Source organism: Zootoca vivipara, chromosome 6 (genome assembly GCF_965207765.1).
Source record: "Zootoca vivipara chromosome 6, rZooViv2.hap1.1, whole genome shotgun sequence".
Taxonomy (NCBI): domain Eukaryota; kingdom Metazoa; phylum Chordata; class Lepidosauria; order Squamata; family Lacertidae; genus Zootoca; species Zootoca vivipara.
Window position 1 is genome coordinate 62125663 of NC_142589.1, and position 20780 is coordinate 62146442.

The 20780-nt window shown below is 45.7% G+C and overlaps 1 protein-coding gene across 2 annotated transcripts in view; it reads right to left on the reverse strand.

Annotated features, from left to right (window-relative positions):
• Positions 1 to 15432, reverse strand: part of SLC9A1 (solute carrier family 9 member A1) — a 73252-nt gene extending 57820 nt beyond the window's left edge. For both annotated transcript variants that reach the window (XM_088672373.1, XM_088672372.1), the window contains exon 1: positions 14274 to 15432. In XM_088672373.1, coding sequence (XP_088528499.1) covers positions 14274 to 14625 — 352 coding nt within the window. In that variant the 5' untranslated portion in view covers positions 14626 to 15432. The remainder of the gene's footprint in view (positions 1 to 14273) is intronic.
• Between the last annotated feature and the right edge of the window lie 5348 nt (positions 15433 to 20780).

Below are 20780 nucleotides of genomic sequence, written 5' to 3' on the forward strand. Positions count from 1 at the left end.
CAGCTTAATTAGTTGCTCTTGGTTTTCTGACTTGAATTTGGCTTCAAAAAAATTAATGCCTTTGAACAAGTGACATCACTGACATAAACCTCCAGTGTGGCAAAACTCTCTCTCACTCTGGCACTGTCTAACCTCAAGAAGAACATCTGAGCAAGCCGTTATACTAATTATTAAAGCATACCCAACTTAGAATCAGTCCATGGTATTCATGAAGCACAGCATATTGAGAGCCTTCAAAATCTCATAAGGGTGTAATCATGTGCATTTAGGCTGCTTAAGTCTCATACGCAAAGTATTATTATTAAGCCACTCCATGAGATATTACCACACTTGAGATGGTAATTATGATCTAAAGATGGGTTCCAGCTCCTTCACTCAATATTTTATTAGGGTGAACTTCCAGAGAGAAACATGCCTACATTTTAAGACACTGAACTGCTATCAATACATGTGATTTCACACCAAGAAAGGAAGTTGTATTTATAAATATAAATTTCATTCAGTGCTCCAGCCTCAAGCATAATTAACTTACGGAACTTGCTACCACAAGATGGTCCTTTACTCAGATGGCTTTAAGATTTATGTTTGACAGCCAATCATGGCTATATATCCAGCAGGCAACTCTATAGCACTTGCCCTGGCTTGAAATACCACAGAACAGTTATCGCCTTCACACCAAGCTTGTGGGTTCCCCCAAGGGCATGTGACTGGCTTGTTGGAAAGCAGGTGCTGGAGCAGATTGAGCTTTTTGTCTGGTGGTACCCCAGAGAAAGCTGGACCACAGATTAACCAAGGATCCAGGAAGGCCTTGTTGCCCAAACAAGGCACAAGCCCCTTTATTCTCCATCCTGCAGAGAAGGAGCCAATGGCCAATCTGGGTAGCCGGAGTCAGCCCAGGGGCTGAAGGTACTTCACTGAGAAGGCTGCCACCTATATGGTCGCCATACAGGCTTGAGTAGTTCACCACATGGGAGAGGTGCACATGGATCCAGCAGTTCGCCAACCCAATCAGCATCGTCCAGAAAGAAGTGCGGTGATTTGGTGGAAAAGAGCGCCATGATCAGTCATTCCAGCAGTCCTGCTATTCATACACACAATGCCAACACCCAGAGCAGTGTGGGAATCACTGCATGCCCCAAAGACTTTGATGCTATCACTTATTTTGCATGCATATGCAAAGGAAAGAGTGCCTCTGGTTACTTTGATAGTACTGGGGCATCACCCAAGTAACATGTTCCATCAGCGCAAGGATTTATGCTTGCGCAAGGCAACTCCACATCTGCTCTGAACTCCAGAACAGTTTTAGGGAGGGCACAGGGGAAAGGGGGAAGAGTCCTCCTGTTGGACAAGCCTGAAGCCTTGCACTATCAGAACAAATGACTTAGTATGACACTGGATACAACCTATTATTTTGTCAGTGATAAACGTCCTTAACCGAAAGTTTTGCCTTCATCTCACATTCATATGGAATGCAGAAATGCTTGATCTGGGCATTCAGAGCCAAACTACATGTTATGGACAGGTAAATGTTGCTTTTTAAACAAATTTTAAAAAAAAGAATCTTATGGAAAGTTCAGTGTTTTGTTTTTAAAGCAGAAAGCAGTTACTTGTGGGTGTAAAATCAGAAGCAGGGGGAGGGGAGTTGAAGGGGGGCACTTAACACCTGGTCATTTTTCCTCTCAAAATCACCTCCAAAAAGCTATTCCTTTCTTCAGCTCCTGAGAGTAGGGATATCATGGAGTCACCTTAAGGTCGGGGCAATTTTGAAAGGCACAATTAAAATTCCCTTCCCCAATCACCTTTCCAATGCAGTCTCGAGTTGTTGCTTTTGGTTTTTTATTTCTTTAAGTCAGGGGGAACTTGCACAGAACTCCACTTAATACATAGTTTTGCCTAAGCAACTAACATATTTTGGGTCCAACTTATTTATCTACTTATATTAAATTTGTGTATCGTCCTTCATTCGAAGATCTCAGGGCAGTTCACAAAATTAAAAACAAACAAACAAACCTAATTTCAGAGATTTTAGAGAGTACCGGTATATAAGAAAATTTTAGTTTAAAAATTGCTGGGAAAGGAGTGTATCAGTTGTATGCTGCGGTTAACTCTTAAGAAATTTATCTCTCAGTGCTTTGGACTTACTACTCGGGGGGGGGGGGTATCACTTGCAACAAGGTGACCCAATGGACTTAGTCCCAATCCTCTATGCCTTTGCTATACAGTAAACCCATGAATTAAGCAGAGGTTATGTTCCAAGGATCACACCTAAAGCTAAAAAGATGTACGGTCAAAACTTATTGGGTTCAATGACAGCTGGAGCTTGCCCAAGTCATTTTCACAAGAACTCTGCCCCCTTTTTTATTTGAGCAAAGCTGAATGTGCACAAGTTAAATGCAAGTTGCAGGCTTACTCTCCTTTGTATAAAACTGAAGGATCTGAAGTTGTGCATATGAGTGATTTTTATTTTCATCATCATAAAATAACAGTAAACAACATTAATTTGCAATACAGGACTGGATGCAAAGAATTACGATGGGAAGGGAAATAACCACTAGTGCTATTCTGCAAATGCTTAGGAGTTCAACACAGGGCTGTAAAAGGCAGGGGTGTTCTAGTCCAGCAGTTCTCCAGCTTTTAACTGTGCAAGAGGTTGTACAGGCAGGTTCTCATCTTTGAATTTACAGTACTTTCATTTTCTTGCACAATGCTCTGCTGTGAGGTGCAAAACAGCCATTCCATGTGCAGCACAGCACCCACTGGATCCAATCCACGGAGGACATTATCTGGTTACCTTCTGCATATTAGTTCCCACAAACAAAAGTGTTACTAGCGCACATGCATTTACACTATCCTGCCTCCCAACACACACCCTACACTAGCCATTTTTTATATACCAGCCGGGGTCTGAAAGTGGGAGGGAGGAAGCAATGAAAAGCTGAACTACTCTTCCGAATTATAGGAACTTCCCCTCCCTGGGTCACTTGAAAGGAAATTCTAGCTCACCAGAGGCGAGGGGTAATTTACATGCCTAGTGGAAATATCTGTTATACTGAGCTACAGTTGTTAAGAAAATTCAGGAGAAGCAGCAGCAAAGAACACTAAGAGGGCTGGAAACAAAAAATTAACGGTGTTCATTGGTTAAGAAACATAAGATGACCAGGAATATTTGGGGAGCTAAAAGATGAAGGTTTACTTCCAGGGTGTACGTTACGCCGGGGTTCAATTGTGTTGAGCTTATATCTCAAGAGAGCAAACGTTGCAGTAGAAAAGCCAGGATGTCATTGCAGGAAGCCGCCCAACAGAGCAGATGACATTTCTGCAACGCAACCACCCCACGTTACAAAAATAGCACATTGTGTAAACGGACCCATGTGAAGCTTGTCGTGGATCAGGTACATCTAATAAGCTCCTTGATAGCACATGGCTCAACCCATAACACAGCGGTCAGGCAGTCTGTCCGAGTGCACAGAATCTGCAAGCAGATCACTTTTTCAATCATCATAATTAATACAAAAAGGTTTAAAGCTAAGATCGTTTGGCAGCCAACCTTGCTTGCCTAAATTATAGAGCTACGTTCTCCCCCGCCCTGTTCCCAAAGCACTGGTTGGAGTTAGGTGGCAATTAAGAGCCAGGTCAATGAAGCCGGTGGCTGCACACCAACCCAATCAGCCAGTCCTGACCTAGACGGATTACAAAACCCAAGGGTTGCAAACAGAAAACCGGGGGGGGGGGGCGCACCCTCTGCAATGACTCAGTCATTACAGCAGTCCCAGCTAAGAAGAGCTGCATCAGCTGCTGATATTACATCACACACAGCTTAGCGTGGGGGGGGGAGGGAGGGAGGGAGGGAGGGAGGGAGGGAGGGAGGGAGGGAGAAAGTCTGGAGTGGAAGAAAGTGTACCCAGAGGCTGCATTATGTTAAAGACACCTCACAGTTTACAGTAGTAATATGTTAAGGGCATCGCCAGCCTTCGCCGGCCAGGGGCCTTCCAGAAGTTTTGTACTACAACTCCCATCAGCCCCAGTCAGCATGGGCATACCCCCAAGGTGCAGTCATGGCAGAGCAAGCCATGAAACTCAGGTAAATACCAAAAGCAGCCATTTAATAGATTGCACATTAACACAACACACACATGCACGGTGAAAAAGAAAACGCACTCGGACAAAGGCCTTTGAGACAAGCCAGGTCTTAAGTACCTAAAATTATAAAGTATCCTTACTTATTAGTAGACAGGGCCTTTCATTCCTTTTAAAAAGTCTATTGACTAGGAATTTGGGTTTGAAGGTCCTGGCAGCCCTAACCTGGCCAAGCCAAAGTCTAGCTTCGCTTCCAAGCACTGGGGATGGGAGTGTGAGGCCAATGACTCCACCTCCAGTATATATTTAAAGCATACCACTTTCCCCTTCATGGATCAATGCGTTGTCATGGCAAAGGGGCTTGAATAACTCAGAGAAGCTATGAGCTATGCCATGCAGGGCCACCCAAGATGGACAGGTCATAGTGGAGAGTTTTGACTAAACGTGATCCACCTGGAGAAGAAACTGGCAAGCCACTCCAGTATCCCTGCCAAGAAAACTCCATGGACAAAGACAACAGGCATATAAAAGTTATGACGCTGGAAGATGAGCCCCTCAGGTCGGAAGGCATCCAATTGAGAAGAGAAGACTCCCTGGAAAAGACCCTGATGTTGGGAAAGATTGAGGGGAGAAGAAGAAGAAGAAGAAGGAGAAGGAGAAGGAGAAGGAGAAGGAGAAGGAGAAGGAGAAGGAGAAGGAGAAGGAGAAGGAGAAGGAGAAGGAGAAGAAGAAGAAGAAGAAGAAGAAGAAGAAGAAGAAGAAGAAGAAGAAGAAGAAGAAGAAGAAGAGTTTGGATTTGATATCCCGCTTTATCACTACCCGAAGGAGTCTCAAAGCGGCTAACATTCTCCTTTCCTTTCCTCCCCCACAACAAACACTCTGTGAGGTAGGTGGGGCTGAGAGACTTCAGAGAAGTGTGACTAGCCCAAGGTCACCCAGCAGCTGCATGTGGAGGAGGGGAGACATGAACCCGGTTCCCCAGATTACGAGTCTACCGCTCTTAACCACTACACCACACTGGCTCTCCAGAAGGGGACAACAGAGGATGAGATGGTTCGACAGTGTTCTCGAAGCTACGAACATGAGTCTGACCAAACTGCGGGAGGCAGTGGAAGACAGGAGTGCCTGGCGTGCTCTGGTCCATGGGGTCACAAAGAGTCGGACACGACTAAACAACAACATACCACTTTAAACAGCCATGACTTCCCCTGCAAAGAATTATGGGAATTGTAGTCTGTTAAGGGTGCTGAGAGTTGTTAGGAGACAGCTGTTCGTTTCACAGATCTAGAATTTCCAGAGTTCCCTGTGAAGTAGGATTGACTGCTGAACTGCTCTGAGAACTGTAGGTCTGTGAGGGGGAAAGCACCATTAACAAACTACACTCTCCATACATTTACATTCATTGCTCTGCCCCCTTTGACTTATTACTGCACTCCCACCCCTGCATTAAAAGTCACGCTTCTCCAGTTTGCCATCGCCAATTAATTATTTCCACACTGGATTTTCCCCCTCAGGAATCCTTCTGCACTGCTAAAGATCTCTGGGGCACGATCCAGGGTTTACATAGGGAGCCGGCAAAGCACAACTAAAAGGAAACAAAATATTTTGACAAGGTGATGGTGGGGGTATCCCACTCAGCCAGAAGAATATAAAGACGCTTGACAGAAGGTCCAACACCAGTCATGAACATTCATCACCCAAGATCCTTTGCGCCTGATACTTGGACTATTGACAAAATGTCAAGGAACAGATGGCTTGTGCCTTGCAACTGTCATCACAAATCCAGAACCCGGTGATAATTAAATCTGTCTCCAGAAGAAGGATGCTTGGCCTAGCTCACTAAAGGTCAACCACAATTTTAGCTAGAACCCACAACCAGGGGTGAAGAACTTGCAGTGTGCCAGATGTCCCAGGCTGAGCTAAGGGTGATGGGATTTGTAGTCCAAAACATATGGGAGAGCACCAGGCAGTGGCTGCTGGTGCCTATTGAGGCTGGTGGGATGGAAGGCAGGGAGACTAACAGCAGGTGGGGTCAAAGCCAATGGCAGACAGAGTCAGAACCAATTATAATTTTGTTCTACAAGGGCAACACTGAGGCTAAGGAGGAGGAAGCTAATAGTCAGGGCTGGTTTTAAGTAAGATGGCAGGAAGGTGGGACTGTGCCCCAAGGAGCTTGGTGGAGCTGTGCCCCTTTGACCCTGTTGCACTATCATCCACAGACACCAAATTGGCATGTATTTCTATTGGGGTTTTCCATTCAATTTTTTAATCTTCTCCCTATTCAGATAATGCAGAATTTGCACAAACATTGCCAGAGAGCAGACTGAAAAGAAGAGGGGAGGAGTTTTTGTCTGGATCAGGATATAGCCAGGTTCCAGGATCACTAGGTAACTGATTTCAGAACATATAATGAATAGTTCTCTACATTAATGACAACACAGGTGTAATTTCAGTGTTAAAGAAAGGACAGTCAGCCAAATAAATTAATGAGGGGCCAAGTGATGGCTGGAAACAGGGACGGTGTGTTACTTTCCCCCAGTAAAGAGGTACAAACTTTTCCATGATTTAACAATACATCCATTTTTCACCTGGGGATAATACATAAATAGAGTGTTAAATAGGAACGAAGGGTAACCAAAAAAAGTCATCGTGCAGAACAGACTGTACCCCTTTATTTTAACATTTTGGGAAGGAGGCTGCAGTAAAAGCTGCACCCTGGAAGACCATTTAGGTCACTACAGAGCAAAGCAATTGGAATGAATGCATTTTGGAACAACACATCTAGTTTGGACACAGAGTGCTGTCATACTTCAGGGGCAGCCTACAACTCCCAACAGCCCCAAGCATTTTGTTTAGGCTGGCTGAGACTGATGGGGGTTGTAGTTTAATAACATCCAGGGGACTTTATAAAGCATGCCCACATACTGTCAGGTTTTCATTGTAAGCATCATTACACACCCTCAGGATTTGGGATAGCAGCATGCTTTTAAAAAGAAGAAAGCTTAGTGAGCATCATTCTTGCCTTACCAATGCCCCATCATGTAAGCAAACAAGTTTGTTTGGGACATTAACACACGAGCCCCCCCACAAGAGCACAGGTGGGGCAGACAATCAGATAAAAGTGCAAGGCAAGCAGCACAAGACTGAACCACAGAGGCAGACAAGTATCCTGTTATTTCCATCTCATCTGCAATTGTCTGTCTCAGTACTACAATGAGATGTAAGAGTGGTGCCAATTAAACACCCAGATCATCAGACAAAGAGGTGGATGTGCTGGAAAATGTAGCTCAAGCCCCCTTTCTTCTCCCACATCATTAAAAGTGGAGGTGCATCAGTCCAGCAACCAGTTAAAGCAAGCCACACTTATCTGGGAGACATACCAATTTCAGAACTAAATTGTTAGGCTCAACATTGCAATCGAGAGTTATGGGCTAAGGCTGCAAAACACTCCTGGGTAATTATCCTCCCCATGTTGGTCTGACCTTACATTAGATGTCTGGAAACTGGCTGGAACAGAAGCGGCTGTTAGAGAGGTGTCTGCATTAGGGGAGGAGAAGAACTTGGTCCAGTCCATATTTTTAAATGAACCAACCACCCAAAGTCTAATACACTGATGGGAAAATTCAAACTTTGCACTTTTTCAACCAAACTTAGGAAAGCCGCAGATTCCCCATCCTTGCTCTAAGGCAGCTCAGGGACTCCCCAAGGAAAGAGGCCTGGTGTCAGGTACTGATGTGCCCTCCTAAAGTATCTTAAGCTGCATCAGTATGAACAAAGGCAATGTAAATTAGATATTTCTGACCATAATCTGCTCCTGCCATGTAGAGCCACTATGGTACAGTGGAAAGCATGTCAGGCTAACTGGAGAGAACCAAGTTCAGACCCCTGGTCAGTCATGGAGCTCTCACTAAATGATGTTAAGTTTGGTTGAGGGAGACTGGCCTACCTCTCAGGATTGCTGTTGGGATGAAAGACCCATGTACATAGCCTTGATCTCCTTAGAGGAACAGCCTCATAAATGAAATGAATAAGTATGGCCTTTTAAGCACTTTTTTAAAAAATTAAGGCAGCTGTTTTATTCTTTTTCAGCACATACAGTATAAAACAGCCTTGCCCAACCTGGTGCCCTCTAGAAAATGTTAAGGAGTACAATTCTCATCAGCCCTGACTGCTGACCTAGCTGCCTGGGGCCGATGCGAGTTGAGAGAGTCCAACAGCACTTGGAGGGCACCAGCTTGGGGAAGGCTGATATGAAACATAGAGTAACAGAAGGGAACAGAGACTTGCCTGAAGGTTCACTGTCTGAAATAGGCATGTAATGAAAAGGGGGTAAGGAAGGCAATGGATGAGATACCGTGAATCAAAACAACTCCGTGAATTAGAGAAGGTTGCATGAAGTCAGAGGTGATGCTTCCAAAGTCATGGAAAAGCCTCCGGATGAAAAGAAGAAAAAAACCACGTTCCAGGGACAATATACTATTGCAAAAGAAAGATGATGTCCTGTGGAGGCTGGGAGGAACTGGTCCACTCTTCCAGCCCCGCCCTACCTAGTGCTCTGCACATGTTCTGCACTACAACTGTTGGGTGGTCCTGGTCTCCTTTGGCAGGAAGGGCAGGATACCAATGTAATAAATAAATAAATTCCCATCGTCCCTGACCACTGGCCTGCTGAAGGCATACTTGGCTGTCTCCCTTAGTAAGGATCCTCATTTGTCATATTGATCTGTAATCCCTCTGTAGAAACATGTACAGAGGATGGGTTTCTGCAAAGCTCGCTGTTTAGTAGAGGAGGGCGCTTTTAGCTTTAAACAGCTTGAGAATAAAGATGAAAACTGTCAATTATTAGTAGTATTAACATTATCATTAATTAAATGTGTATGCTGCCCTTCATCCAAATGTCACAGGGCAGTTCACAACATAACAATACAAAATGAGAACACAAAATACAAAACAAAAACAAACCAATAGCTGCCCTCCCACAAACACATTTAAAAGGACATAGAATCTTAATCAGCTCCCAAGGTCTGGTGAAAACAAAAAGGTTTTGCCTGATGCCTAAAGGTATGCAATGAAGGTGCCAGATGAGCTTCCCTGGGAACAGCTTTCCACAAACTGGGAGCCACCACAGAAAAGGCCCATTCTCATGTTGCCACCCTATGGACCTCTCGCAGAGGAGGTGCACAAAGAAGGGCCTCAGGTAACAATTGCAAGGTCCACATCAGTTCATAAAAAGAAGAGGTAGTCCTTGAGATATTGTGATCCTGAGCCATTTAAAGGTGCCTGTGGCCCTCCAGATGCTTCTGAACTACAACTCCCATCACCCCCAACCAACCATTGGCAACCCTGGCTAAAGCTGTTGGGAGTTGGAGTCCAAGAACATCTGGAGGGCCACGGGTTATACTGCCCTCTCTTGTGCCTTGAGATTTGTGCATTCATTACGATACTACAGGAATCTAAGCTGCATAACAACATATCATATCTCAGTGAGAAGGAAGTGTTTAATACTTCTAGGAAATGAGGCTGGGGTTTCCACCCAATGATGTAACTTCTGCTGACACATTTTTCACATTTGTGGCATTCCAATTTAATATGAATTTCCATGGAATACTTGCATTTAAGCACCAGGAAGAAACATCCCTCTTCTCCCAGACCTTTGACTAATTAAACAATCTATGGCCTTTTAAACTGTTTAGGGGGAAATTGTTTTGCTTGTTACTATGTTATGCATTTTTGTGTTTCTATATTCTAACCCGTCCTGTGATCCTCAGATGAAGAGTGGTATAGAAATTTAATAATAATAATAATTTTATGACTGAAGAGTAAAGACAGATTCTTAAATGGAACCGATTTCCATTAAAATAGTGTATGAAAGTGTTGCAAATAGTTCAAAAGTAACAAACTGTTCTTAAACAGCAAAGATGGGAAACCTGGTGGTTTCCAGATGTTGCTAGACAAAAACTCCCATCATCCTGGAGCACGGACCATGCTGTCTGGGCCTGATGGGAGTTGGAGTCCAGCAACATCTGGAGGTCAGCATGTTCCTCATCTAGCATATGTATCTTCATGCAGATTCAGACTTCCTGCCAGCTTTCTCCTTGCACTGTCTTTGCTTCCTGTAAGCATAAAGTCCAATCATTTTTTTAGAACTTGAGTATTACACCATCCACAAAACACAGGAAGTGGCCAGCCACATCCACATGGGCTTGCACATGGGTACTTGTTTGACCAGCATTCCCATCTCATCGTTCCGTCCTCCACAAGCTTCTGCATATACATACACACCCCATCTCCTCTCCTTTTCCTTGTGCATTACCTGCCAAATCAGTGAGACGCCTGACAATATGCATTAGTGAAACAACTGCAGGGGGAATGTTCCATAAGTCATGTGCAGGAAACAACATACCCAAAGGAAGCCACCTACTTGTTGGGGAGCACAAGTAGGGAGATGTCCTGGCCCGTCCAGAGGAGTAGGAGGAGGGAAGAAGAGGCCATGGATCAGAGCCCTCCTGCTCAAGCCCCCAACTTTGAGCCAGGTGCCTCCGTTCAGACTCTTCCTCCGAAAGCCACACAGGGCTCCTCTTGGCTCAAGATGAGAAGACAGGGCCATCCAATGCCGGAGAGGACACTTCTCCACCAGATGAGTGGGGAGAGAGCTGCACATCACAGATTGAGCTCTCAAGGGAGGAGGAAAGAGGAAGGGACAGGAGCAGACCCAGGTCCTTCCAAGAGATAGGAGTTTCCCACATCAGGCCAGGAGTTCTCAGTGGGGCAGGCATTGTGCACAAGTTAGCTGGACTTACCCTGCTTCTGTTTAAAACTGATGGGTAGGCAGGGCCAATTGTAGACAGCTTCCCTATGCAGTCTCCATTTGCAGGTCCTGATCCTGGAACTCAGATTCCTGGCCTTGTACCTGAGCTGCATTTAAGGCACCTTGCAGCCCTTGGTTTGATCCTTGCCACATCTCTGGGGCCAGGTGTCTGGACTAAGTCCTCCTCTTCCCTTATTGCAGAGTTTGCACTGTCTTGTCTGCTGGCGTAAAGCTTGGCTTCTTTACATAAAGGAAAGGGCACTTGTTATGATCAGCACTGCTTTGCGGGCTTCCCATATGTATCTAGCTGGTCAGGGTGAGAACAGGATGCTGGACCAGATGAGACTCTGGCCTGATCCAGCAGGGCTCTTCTCATGTGCGAGGTCAGGGGAAGCAACACAATCATCACTACTCGAATTTTCACCTGCAGGTACTTTCTGCACTGCATACCTCTCAGCCAAAAGCATCTGTCTCCTTTTCAGCACTCACCGTACATTTTATCATCAAACAGCCTAACCTAAATCAAGGCATTTGGATGCATGAGATCCCAGGCTATGTTAAGAGAGCCAATCCTGCCACTGGTACCCAATTTCCCAAGAGGCAAACATGCAACTCCATGACCCTAGTTCTTCATGCAAGTTTTTACATTAACAAGGAGGCAGATAATAGCTCACAAAGGAACAAATAATAAAAGCAAGCACACCTCTCTCCATCCCTTTTCCTATCACTTCCTCAGTGAAACAGAGGTAATCTCTGCTACAGTCTGGGATGGAGCATAGAAGTCATCCCAGCTTGGAGGTGAGCTGGTTTGACCTCTATTCAGAAGGCAGCTTTAGAGCCTGTGATACAGTACTGTATAGGCCTCTTTCACATGCAGAGATAAGCCATAGTTAATGGCTTATTATTGGGATCAAGCAGCATGATCGCTCCTAGTTCACTCCTCCCAAGGTGTGAGCATGAGCAACAAGCCATGAAGTGTTAGCTTCTCATTAGGTCTGAACCTGGGAACAAACCACAATAATTTGTCCTTGGCTTGCTGATCAGTTCAGTCAGAAGACACAAACCGTGATCCTGGTTTGCATATAATGAGACGAGGCTTTGAGGCTTGCTGCTTATGCCAGGGAACGAGCTAAGCAGGAGCGATCAGGCAGCGTGCACTAGCAAACCTCTCAACCCTGAAAAGCTATTAACTGCAGCAAAGTGTTGCATGTAAATTGGGGCCACACATGCGGGATAGGGACGCTTGGGCCAGGGGGCAAAATGCAAAGATCCAGACCTCTCCATTTGGCCCTTGTGGTCACTGGCATGAGGCCCCCATAAAGTTGACCAGAAAAGAATGTAACCCTCAGGCAGAAAAAATATTCCCTACTGCTTCCCTAAATGGGGGCAGGGCTGTGCAATTGTGGAAAAATCCTTTGCTGCATCCATTTAGGATACTACTTGCTAACTTAGTCCCTGACTCTAGGAATGTCAGCCTTGGCTTCAGAAGAAAAAAGAAGGAAGACGTAACAGAAAGCTGTCTGTGTATGATCTCTTTCACCTGGAGTTTCCAAGAGCACTGTCGAGCATCAAGCAGAGGGGGTGGACCAGATGGCCTACAAACCCACATCCAATATTTGAGCAACTTCCCCTTTGTCAACAGATTGTCTTCAGGGACTTGGATCTACCATGAACACAATCATTGTTACTGTCATCAATGGAATACAGTGGTACCTCTACTTACAAATAACTCTACTTACGAATGTTTCTACTTACGAATGAAGCTCCGTCCGCCATCTTGGATGCGGTTTAGATAGGATTTTTTCTACTTACAAATTTTTAGATAGGGTTGCTTCGACTTACAATTTTTTCCTCCCAATGCATTCCTATGGGATTCTACTTACAATTTTTTTCGACTTACGAATGTGCATTCAGAACGCATTAAATTCGTAAGTAGAGGTACCACTGTATAGGAAGAAAAGAAAGCTACCTTATGCAAAATAAGATCACTGGAGATGCAAGGGATATCTTAGAGCATCCACTTTGCATGCAGATGGTTCCAACACTGAGCTACAGACCTTCCACAGTAAAGTTAACAATTCAAACCCTTTGGAATGGCTTTTACCTGAAAACCGAGGACCAAGGAACCTGTTCATTTTTAATCAGCATTTGAAATTTGCCAGGTACCAGGTCAATTTTGCACTAGAGACTAAGTGAATACGCCCAGGCACCTGACATCTCCACCATCTGGAGGTGGATGACTGGGGGATCCTTGGATCTTGCCTGTTTTCACACATTAACAACACATCCTGTAGAATTCCGTGATATTTTATCTGCACAGTCAGAATGAATTTCAGGAACCAAAAAGTCAAATAGAAAAATATGACATTTGAGCTGTCTGGCCCCAAAATGGCAACAAGACATTCTGTTTTGGCGATTGTAACCTCGGTTTAAAGAGCCATTTGGCGCCCAGCTTATATACCGTATCTGAGTTTCTAACACTGCTTATATTGCATGTGACTACAATGGGCCAGATAATACACAACACATACCACAAGGGAGTTCTATCCAGAAGGAGAACATGGGAACTTCCCTTCTTTAGTATGCAGACGTGACCCTGAAGAGTATTAGACACTTTTCTCCTAAGCAAGCATCACATGTGATCATGTGTCATGTACATAAAGAGCATCACAAGAGGAGTACACCACTCCACAAACACCTAAGCATTCTGCATAGCCTCTGGTTAAGTCACATAAGTGTCTCAGGATGGCCTCAACAGTATGAAGGAAGTAGCAATTTCAGGGAAATGCAGCCCTGCAATGCTTCAGATCAGTGGTACCCATTAGGGCAAGCCTTGGGGGAAGAAGTCATGGGTCCCACTCACAATAATGAGCAGGAGGGTCCCCAAGCCCAGTGAGACTGACCTACCACCTTCTGCAGTAAATGAAGCAATACACATTACCACCTAGGAAGAAAAGTCCACACACCCACCCAGTAAGATCTTAAATTCAGAATCTAAAATTACCTGTTCAGGGGCAGATCTACTATGAAACAAACAAAGCTTTTCAGGGCTCCCGATTCCCACAGGGATCCCAGAAACGGCTTTAGGCCACATTGCTTTAAAAGCATGACTCGAATTGATTAATTTGTTGTTGTATATATTTCAACAATCCCAAAGTTTGAGAGTTAGCAGCACAGACTTTGTAAACAACCGCACTGAAGAAAGTAAACAGTGGTTGCCCAGACCCTGATGCTGGTTGCGAAGGGGGCCTCATAACAGTTGAAGCTTCAAGGCCCCCAAAATGTAGGTCCACCACTGCACCTGGCAGTACTGGTTCTGCAAAAAATACAAAATGCAGACCCATCATCATATACAAACACACACCAGCCAACCAGACACATTACATACCCAGTTTCATGAGGCAGGCGAGCAGGATCCATAGCGCAATCTCGAAGGGGATCCTTACATGCGTGTAGTCGATGCCCAGGACAGGAAACGCCTTCTGATGCGTGTGTTTCCCGGGAGCCGAAGTGTTCTTGGGGTGCTTGGACTCAGGATGGGTGTCTTGGGACACCGGTGGAGCAGTGGTGATGCTCTCGACCGCAGCTTTCAGCTCCGGGGAGTAAACTTGCTGAGTGACCCCAGGGCTCGCGCTGCCGGAGCTCTGGAGCACCGGCAGCAGCCCCAGGAGGGCCGCTGCGCAGAACAGGAAGGGCAAAGCCCGGCAAGAGCAAGGAGCCCCCAGGAACCTCGCCCCCATTGGGCCTCCTGATCTCTCCCACTCCAAGCGAAAAAGATAAAATGAAACACACCCAGGAGGATCTGCTGGCCTTAGCAGGCTGCCGCCGCTTCTTCTTTGAAGGAAGGGGGGAAATGTCAGAGGACACAGCTTCTAGGGATATGCTTCATTGGAGGAGGAGGAAGCGGGAGCCCAAGAAATAAAACAAGGCCACCGAAGGATCCCGTGTCCAGATGGAAAACCTAAACGGAGACTGGTGCGGTAAAGCTCTCATAATAAGGTCAGGGGGCGCTTTCTTTCACCTGCGTTCTTCTCCTGTTAGGGATGGACGAGGGTGGGGTGGGAGAAAGAGCCTGCGGCTTTTCGGGGGGGGGAGTCCCAAAAATCTTGCGCCTGGGGTGCCCTCTAGAAAAGAGAGGCAAGGTCTGAGAGGGCGGCTCCGGGAAGCGAGGAAGGAGCAGGCGGCAGCCGACAGCAAGAGCCCCCCCCCCCGAGAGGGAAAACGGGACGAGATGCCCAGGCGAGAGACAGGAGGAGGAAGAGGGCGGCGGCGGCGGCAGCTGCAAGCAGGGACCCAGACAAGGAGGCAGCCGGGAGCGCGAGAGAGCGCAGCCGGAGCCGGAGGGCGAGGAGGAGCCTCTGGCGTGGGGAAGCCGGAGGGCGGGCAGGCAGACAGGCCGGGCGGTTGCGGCGGGGCAGAGTATCCGCCGGTGGGAGCTGGGAAGGAGGAGGAAGCGATGCGTGTTCCGGCTCCTCGTGTACTGCAGCGCGGCAGCTCCGCCCGGCCTGGCTCCTCCTTCCCCGGCGCGCGCTGAGCTCCCGCTGTGCTGCTCTCCCGCCGTCTCTTCCAGCTCAGCCAGAGCCGAGACAAGGACACGGGGAAGGAGGAGGAAGAGGAGGAGGAGGCGGGGCCTCGGCACCCACGGCAGCCTCCTCCGGACAGGAGCAGCACTACACGGCGGGGAGCCCACCCACCTCCTTGGTCAGGGCCAGCCAGGGGCGGAAGGAGAGGCGGGCGAGAGTAGGGCGCCTCAGCTCTGGAGAGGCTTCGCGCGGCCTCGGGCGAGCTCCTTCTCCTCTCCTGCCTCCGTTCCCGCCTTCCCTAGAAGAAGAAGAAGAGCTGGCCAGTCTATAGGAAGCTCCTCGAGGGCAGAGACCCGTCTCCCGGTCTCCTCATGCGCAAGGGCGACGTACGAATAATAATGCGTGGTGGCATTACGCTCCCGGCGTCTCTCCAGGAAAAGAGCCGACAAAAAGTGGCTTAGGGCATTTTTCCTAAGAGTGGCTACCTATCGCTACAGTTGCATCAAGAGCATAGCAAATAAAACCCGTTAGATGGCAAAAATGGTTCAGGGATAAGGATACAGAGAGTATCCAAAAGAGGACCTTGCTACGATATCGTTAAAATAGCACAGGTGCACCGTGCACACTGCATTTTAAAAGCAGCAGCAGCAAACGGACAGATGAAAAACTGCAAGGCAGCCAGAATAAAACCCAACATAAAAAGCCAGATAGTATATACTGGTTTTTCAAAGCCAGCCTAAAAATGGCAGGGGAGAGGTTTGATATAGATATCTACAAGGAAAGAGTTCCACATTAGCCATGCTACACCAAGAAGGTCCTGTTCCGAGTACCCATTGGTTCTGATCTTAACTCATGAAAGGTCAGATAAAACGTTTTCTGATGCTGATCTTAGGACTGATAGGTTTGTGAGGGCATGCCTCAGATTACCTGGCTCTAGGCTATTTAGAGCTTTAAGATCCCATCTGCACTATGCTTTTAAAGTCACATACGACAAGGACCAATGCCTTGTCGTGGCGAAGGGGCTTGAATAACTCAGAGAAGCTATGAGCTATGCCATGCAGGGCCACCCAAGATGGACAGGTCATAGTGGAGAGTTTTGACCAAACGTGATCCACCTGGAGAAGGAACTGGCAAGCCACTCCAGTATCCCTGCCAAGAAAACTCCATGGACAAAGACAACAGGCATATAAAAGTTATGACACTGGAAGATGAGCCCCTCAGGTCGGAAGGCGTCCAACATGCTACTGAGGAAGAGCGGAGGACAAGTACAAGTAGATTCAGAACTGATGAAGTGGCTGGGCCAAAGCCGAAAGGTCGCTCAGTTGCGGATATGCCTGGAAGCGAAAGGAAAGTCCAATGCTGTAAAGAAAAATATTGCATAGGAACCTGGAATGTAAGAACCATGGATAATGGTAAGCTGGATGTGGTAAAAAAATGAGATGGCAATAATAAATATTGACATCCTGGGCATCAGTGAACTAAAATAGAAGGGAATGGGCGAATTCAGTTCAGATGACTATCATATCTACTACTGTGGGCAAGAATCCCGTAGAAGAAATGGAGTGGCCCTCATAGTCAACAAAAGAGTGGCAAAAGCTGTAATGGGATGCAATCTCAAAAATGACAGAATGATCTCGATACGAATCCAAGGCAGACCTTTTAACATCACAGTAATCCAAGTTTATGCACCAACTACCGGTGCTGAAGAAAGTGTAATTGACCAATTCTATGAAGACTTACAACACCTTCTAGAAATGATACCAAAGAAGGATGTTCTTCTCATTACAGGGGATTGGAATGCTAAAGTAGGGAATCAAGAGATAAAAGGAACAAGTGGCAAGTTTGGCCTTGGAGTTCAAAATGAAGCAGGGCAAGGCTAATAGAGTTCTGTCAAGAGAACAAGCTGGTCATCACTAACACTCTTTTCCAACAACACAAGAGACGACTCTACACATGGATATCACCAAATGGGCAGCATCGGAATCAGATTGATTATATTCTCTGCAGCCAAAGATGGAGAAGCTCTATACAGTCAGCAAAAACAAGACCTGGAGCTGACTGTAACTCAGATCATCAGCTTCTTATAGCAAAATTCCAGCTTAAACTGAAGAAAGTAGGAAAAACCACTGGGCCAGTAAGATACAATCTAAATCAAATCCCTTATGAATACACAGTGGAAGTGAGGAACAGGTTTAAGGATTTAGATTTGGTAGACAGAGTGCCTGAAGAACTATGGATGGAGGCTCGCAACATTATAGAGGAGGCAGCAACGAAAACCATCCCAAGGAAAAGGAAATGCAAGAAAGCAAAATGGCTGTCCAACGAGGCCTTACAAATAGCGGGGGAGAGGAGGCAAGCAAAATGCAAGGGAGATAGGGAAAGATACAGGAAACTGAAAGCAGATTTCCAAAAAATAACAAGGAGAGACAAGAGGGCCTTCTTAAACGAGCAATGCAAAGAAATAGAGAAAAACAATAGAATGGGGAAAACCAGAGATCTGTTCAAGAAAATTGGAGATATGAAAGGAACATTTTGTACAAAGATTACCATAATAAAGGACAAAAGTGGTAAGGACCTAACAGAAGCAGAAGACATCAAGAAGAGGTGGCAAGAATACACAGAGGAATTATACTAGAAAGATATGGAGGTCTCGTACACCCCAGGTAGTGTGGTTGCTGACCTTGAGCCAGACATCTTGGAGAGTGAAGTCAAATGGGCCTTAGAAAGCACTGCTAATAACAAGGCCAGTTAAAGTGATGATATTCCAGCTGAACTACGGTATTTAAAATTTTAAAAGATGATGCTGTTAAGGTGCTACACCCAATATGCCAGCAAGTTTGGAAAACTCAGCAATGACCAGAGGATTGGAGAAGATCAGTCTACACCCCAATTCCAAAGAAGGGCAGTGCCAAAGAATGCTCCAACTACCGCACAATTGCGCTCATTTCACACGCTAGCAAGGTTATGCTTAAAATTCTACAAGGCAGGCTTAGGCAGTATGTGGACCGAGAACTCCCAGAAGTGCAAGCTGGATTTCGAAGGGGCAGAGGAACCAGAGACCAAATAGCAAACATGCGCTGGATTATGGAGAAAGCTAGAGAGTTCCAGAAAAACATCTACTTCTGCTTCATTGACTATGCAAAAGCCTTTGACTGTGTCGACCACAGCAAACTATGGCAAGTTCTTAAAGAAATGGGAGTGCCTGATCACCTCATCTGTCTCCTGAGAAATCTCTATGTGGGACAAGAAGCTACAGTTAGAACTGGATATGGAACAACTGATTGGTTCAAAATTGGGAAAGGAGTACGACAAGGTTGTATATTGTCTCCCTGCTTATTTAACTTATATGCAGAATTCATCATGCGAAAGGCTGGACTAGATGAATCCCAAACCGGAATTAAGATTGCCGGAAGAAATATCAACAACCTCAGGTATGCAGATGACACAACCTTGATGGCAGAAAGTGAGGAGGAATTAAAGAACCTTTTAAATGAGGGTGAAAGAGGAGAGCGCAAAATATGGTCTGAAGCTCAACATCAAAAAAACCAAGATCATGGCCACTGGTCCCATCACCTTCTGGCAAATAGAAGGGGAAGAAATGGAGGCAGTGAGAGATTTTACTTTCTTGGGCTCCTTGATCACTGCAGATGGTGACAGCAGTCACGAAATTAAAAGACGCCTGCTTCTTGGGAGAAAAGCAATGACAAACCTAGACAGCATCTTAAAAAGCAGAGACATCACCTTGCCTACAAAGGTCCGTATAGTTAAAGCTATGGTTTTCCCAGTAGTGATGTATGGAAGTGAGAGCTGGACCATAAAGAAGGCTGATCGCCAAAGAATTGATGCTTTTGAATTATGGTGCTGGAGGAGACTCTTGAGAGTCCCATGGACTGCAAGAAGATCAAACCTATCCATTCTGAAGGAAATCAGCCCTGAGTGCTCACTGGAAGGACAGATTGTGAAGCTGAGGCTCCAATACTTTGGCCACCTCATGAGAAGACTCCCTGGAAAAGACCCTGATGTTGGGAAAGATTGAGGGCACTAGGAGAAGGGGACGACAGAGGACGAGATGGTTGGACAGTGTTCTCGAAGCTACGAACATGAGTTTGACCAAACTGCGGGAGGCAGTGGAAGACAGGAGTGCCTGACATGTCCATGGGGTCACGAAGAGTCGGACACGACTAAACAACTAAACAACAACAACCACATTAAACAATTAACAGAGTGGTTTAGCAGTTAATCTCTGCAGCCCCCATGAAGCATGACTGTTCAAAGTGGTAGGATATTGCTTTAAATGTTGCTTACAATGGGACCTTAGGTTGAGCCACGAAACAAATTGGCAATCAATGAAATTGATGTGGGATTGGTTCAATATGTGCTAACCATCTTGTTCCTCCCAGCATCTTGGCAGCTACATTTCATTTGTACAGTGGTACCTTGGTTTAAGAACAGCTTAGTTTATGAACAACTTGGATTAAGAACGTTGCAAACCCAGAAGTAGGTGTTTTGGTTTGTGAACTTTGCCTTGGAATAAGAACATGTTTCGCTTCCTGTTGAGTGTGTTCCATTTGTAAATTGAGTCCCCCGCTGCTATGGGAAAGCGTGCCTTTGTTTAAGAATGCTTTGGTTTAAGAACAGACTTCCAGAACGGATTAAGTTTGTAAACCAAGGTACCACTGTACTACCGGTACTCCCAGGACCATTGTTAGAGAGTGGACAAGGAACTCCAAGATCTGGGTCTGTTGTCCTGGGTCCCAGATCTTCTGTCCTTACCCCATTTTTTAATATCTTAAAAATAAAACCTTTGCTTTATTTTGTCTACATTCACAAAATCTCTATACCACCTTTCCTCCTAAATAATCTCAGGCCAATATCATTGGAGAAAATCACACTAAAATGCCAATTAATTTTCATGAGGACCTTTTAAAAAATGGTAAAAACAATGTGGAGAACTGAACTTAAGATTGGGAAAATTAAAAACTGAGAGAAACCAAAACTGACAGATTTCCCCATTCCTGTTTGAGAATTAGCTGTCCTTTAAAGCACATTCTTTCCCTCATATAATTCTGGTGCTGTGATTTGTTAAGGGTTATGTGCACTGTGCTTCTGTGAGGGGTAAACTACAATGCCCAGAATTCTTTGAGGGAAATAATATGTTCAACATGTGCTTTAGCGGTGTAGCGTGAACACAGCCTTTAATTGTCAAAACTGTTAATGCAGTTTAAGCGCTTTCTTTTAATGCCAGTGTGGTGTAGTGGTTAAGAGCGGTAGACTCATAATCTGGGGAACCAGGTTTGCGTCTCCGCTCCTCCACATGCTGGGAGTCACACTTCTCTGAAGTCTCTCAGTCCCACCCACCTCACAGTTTGTTG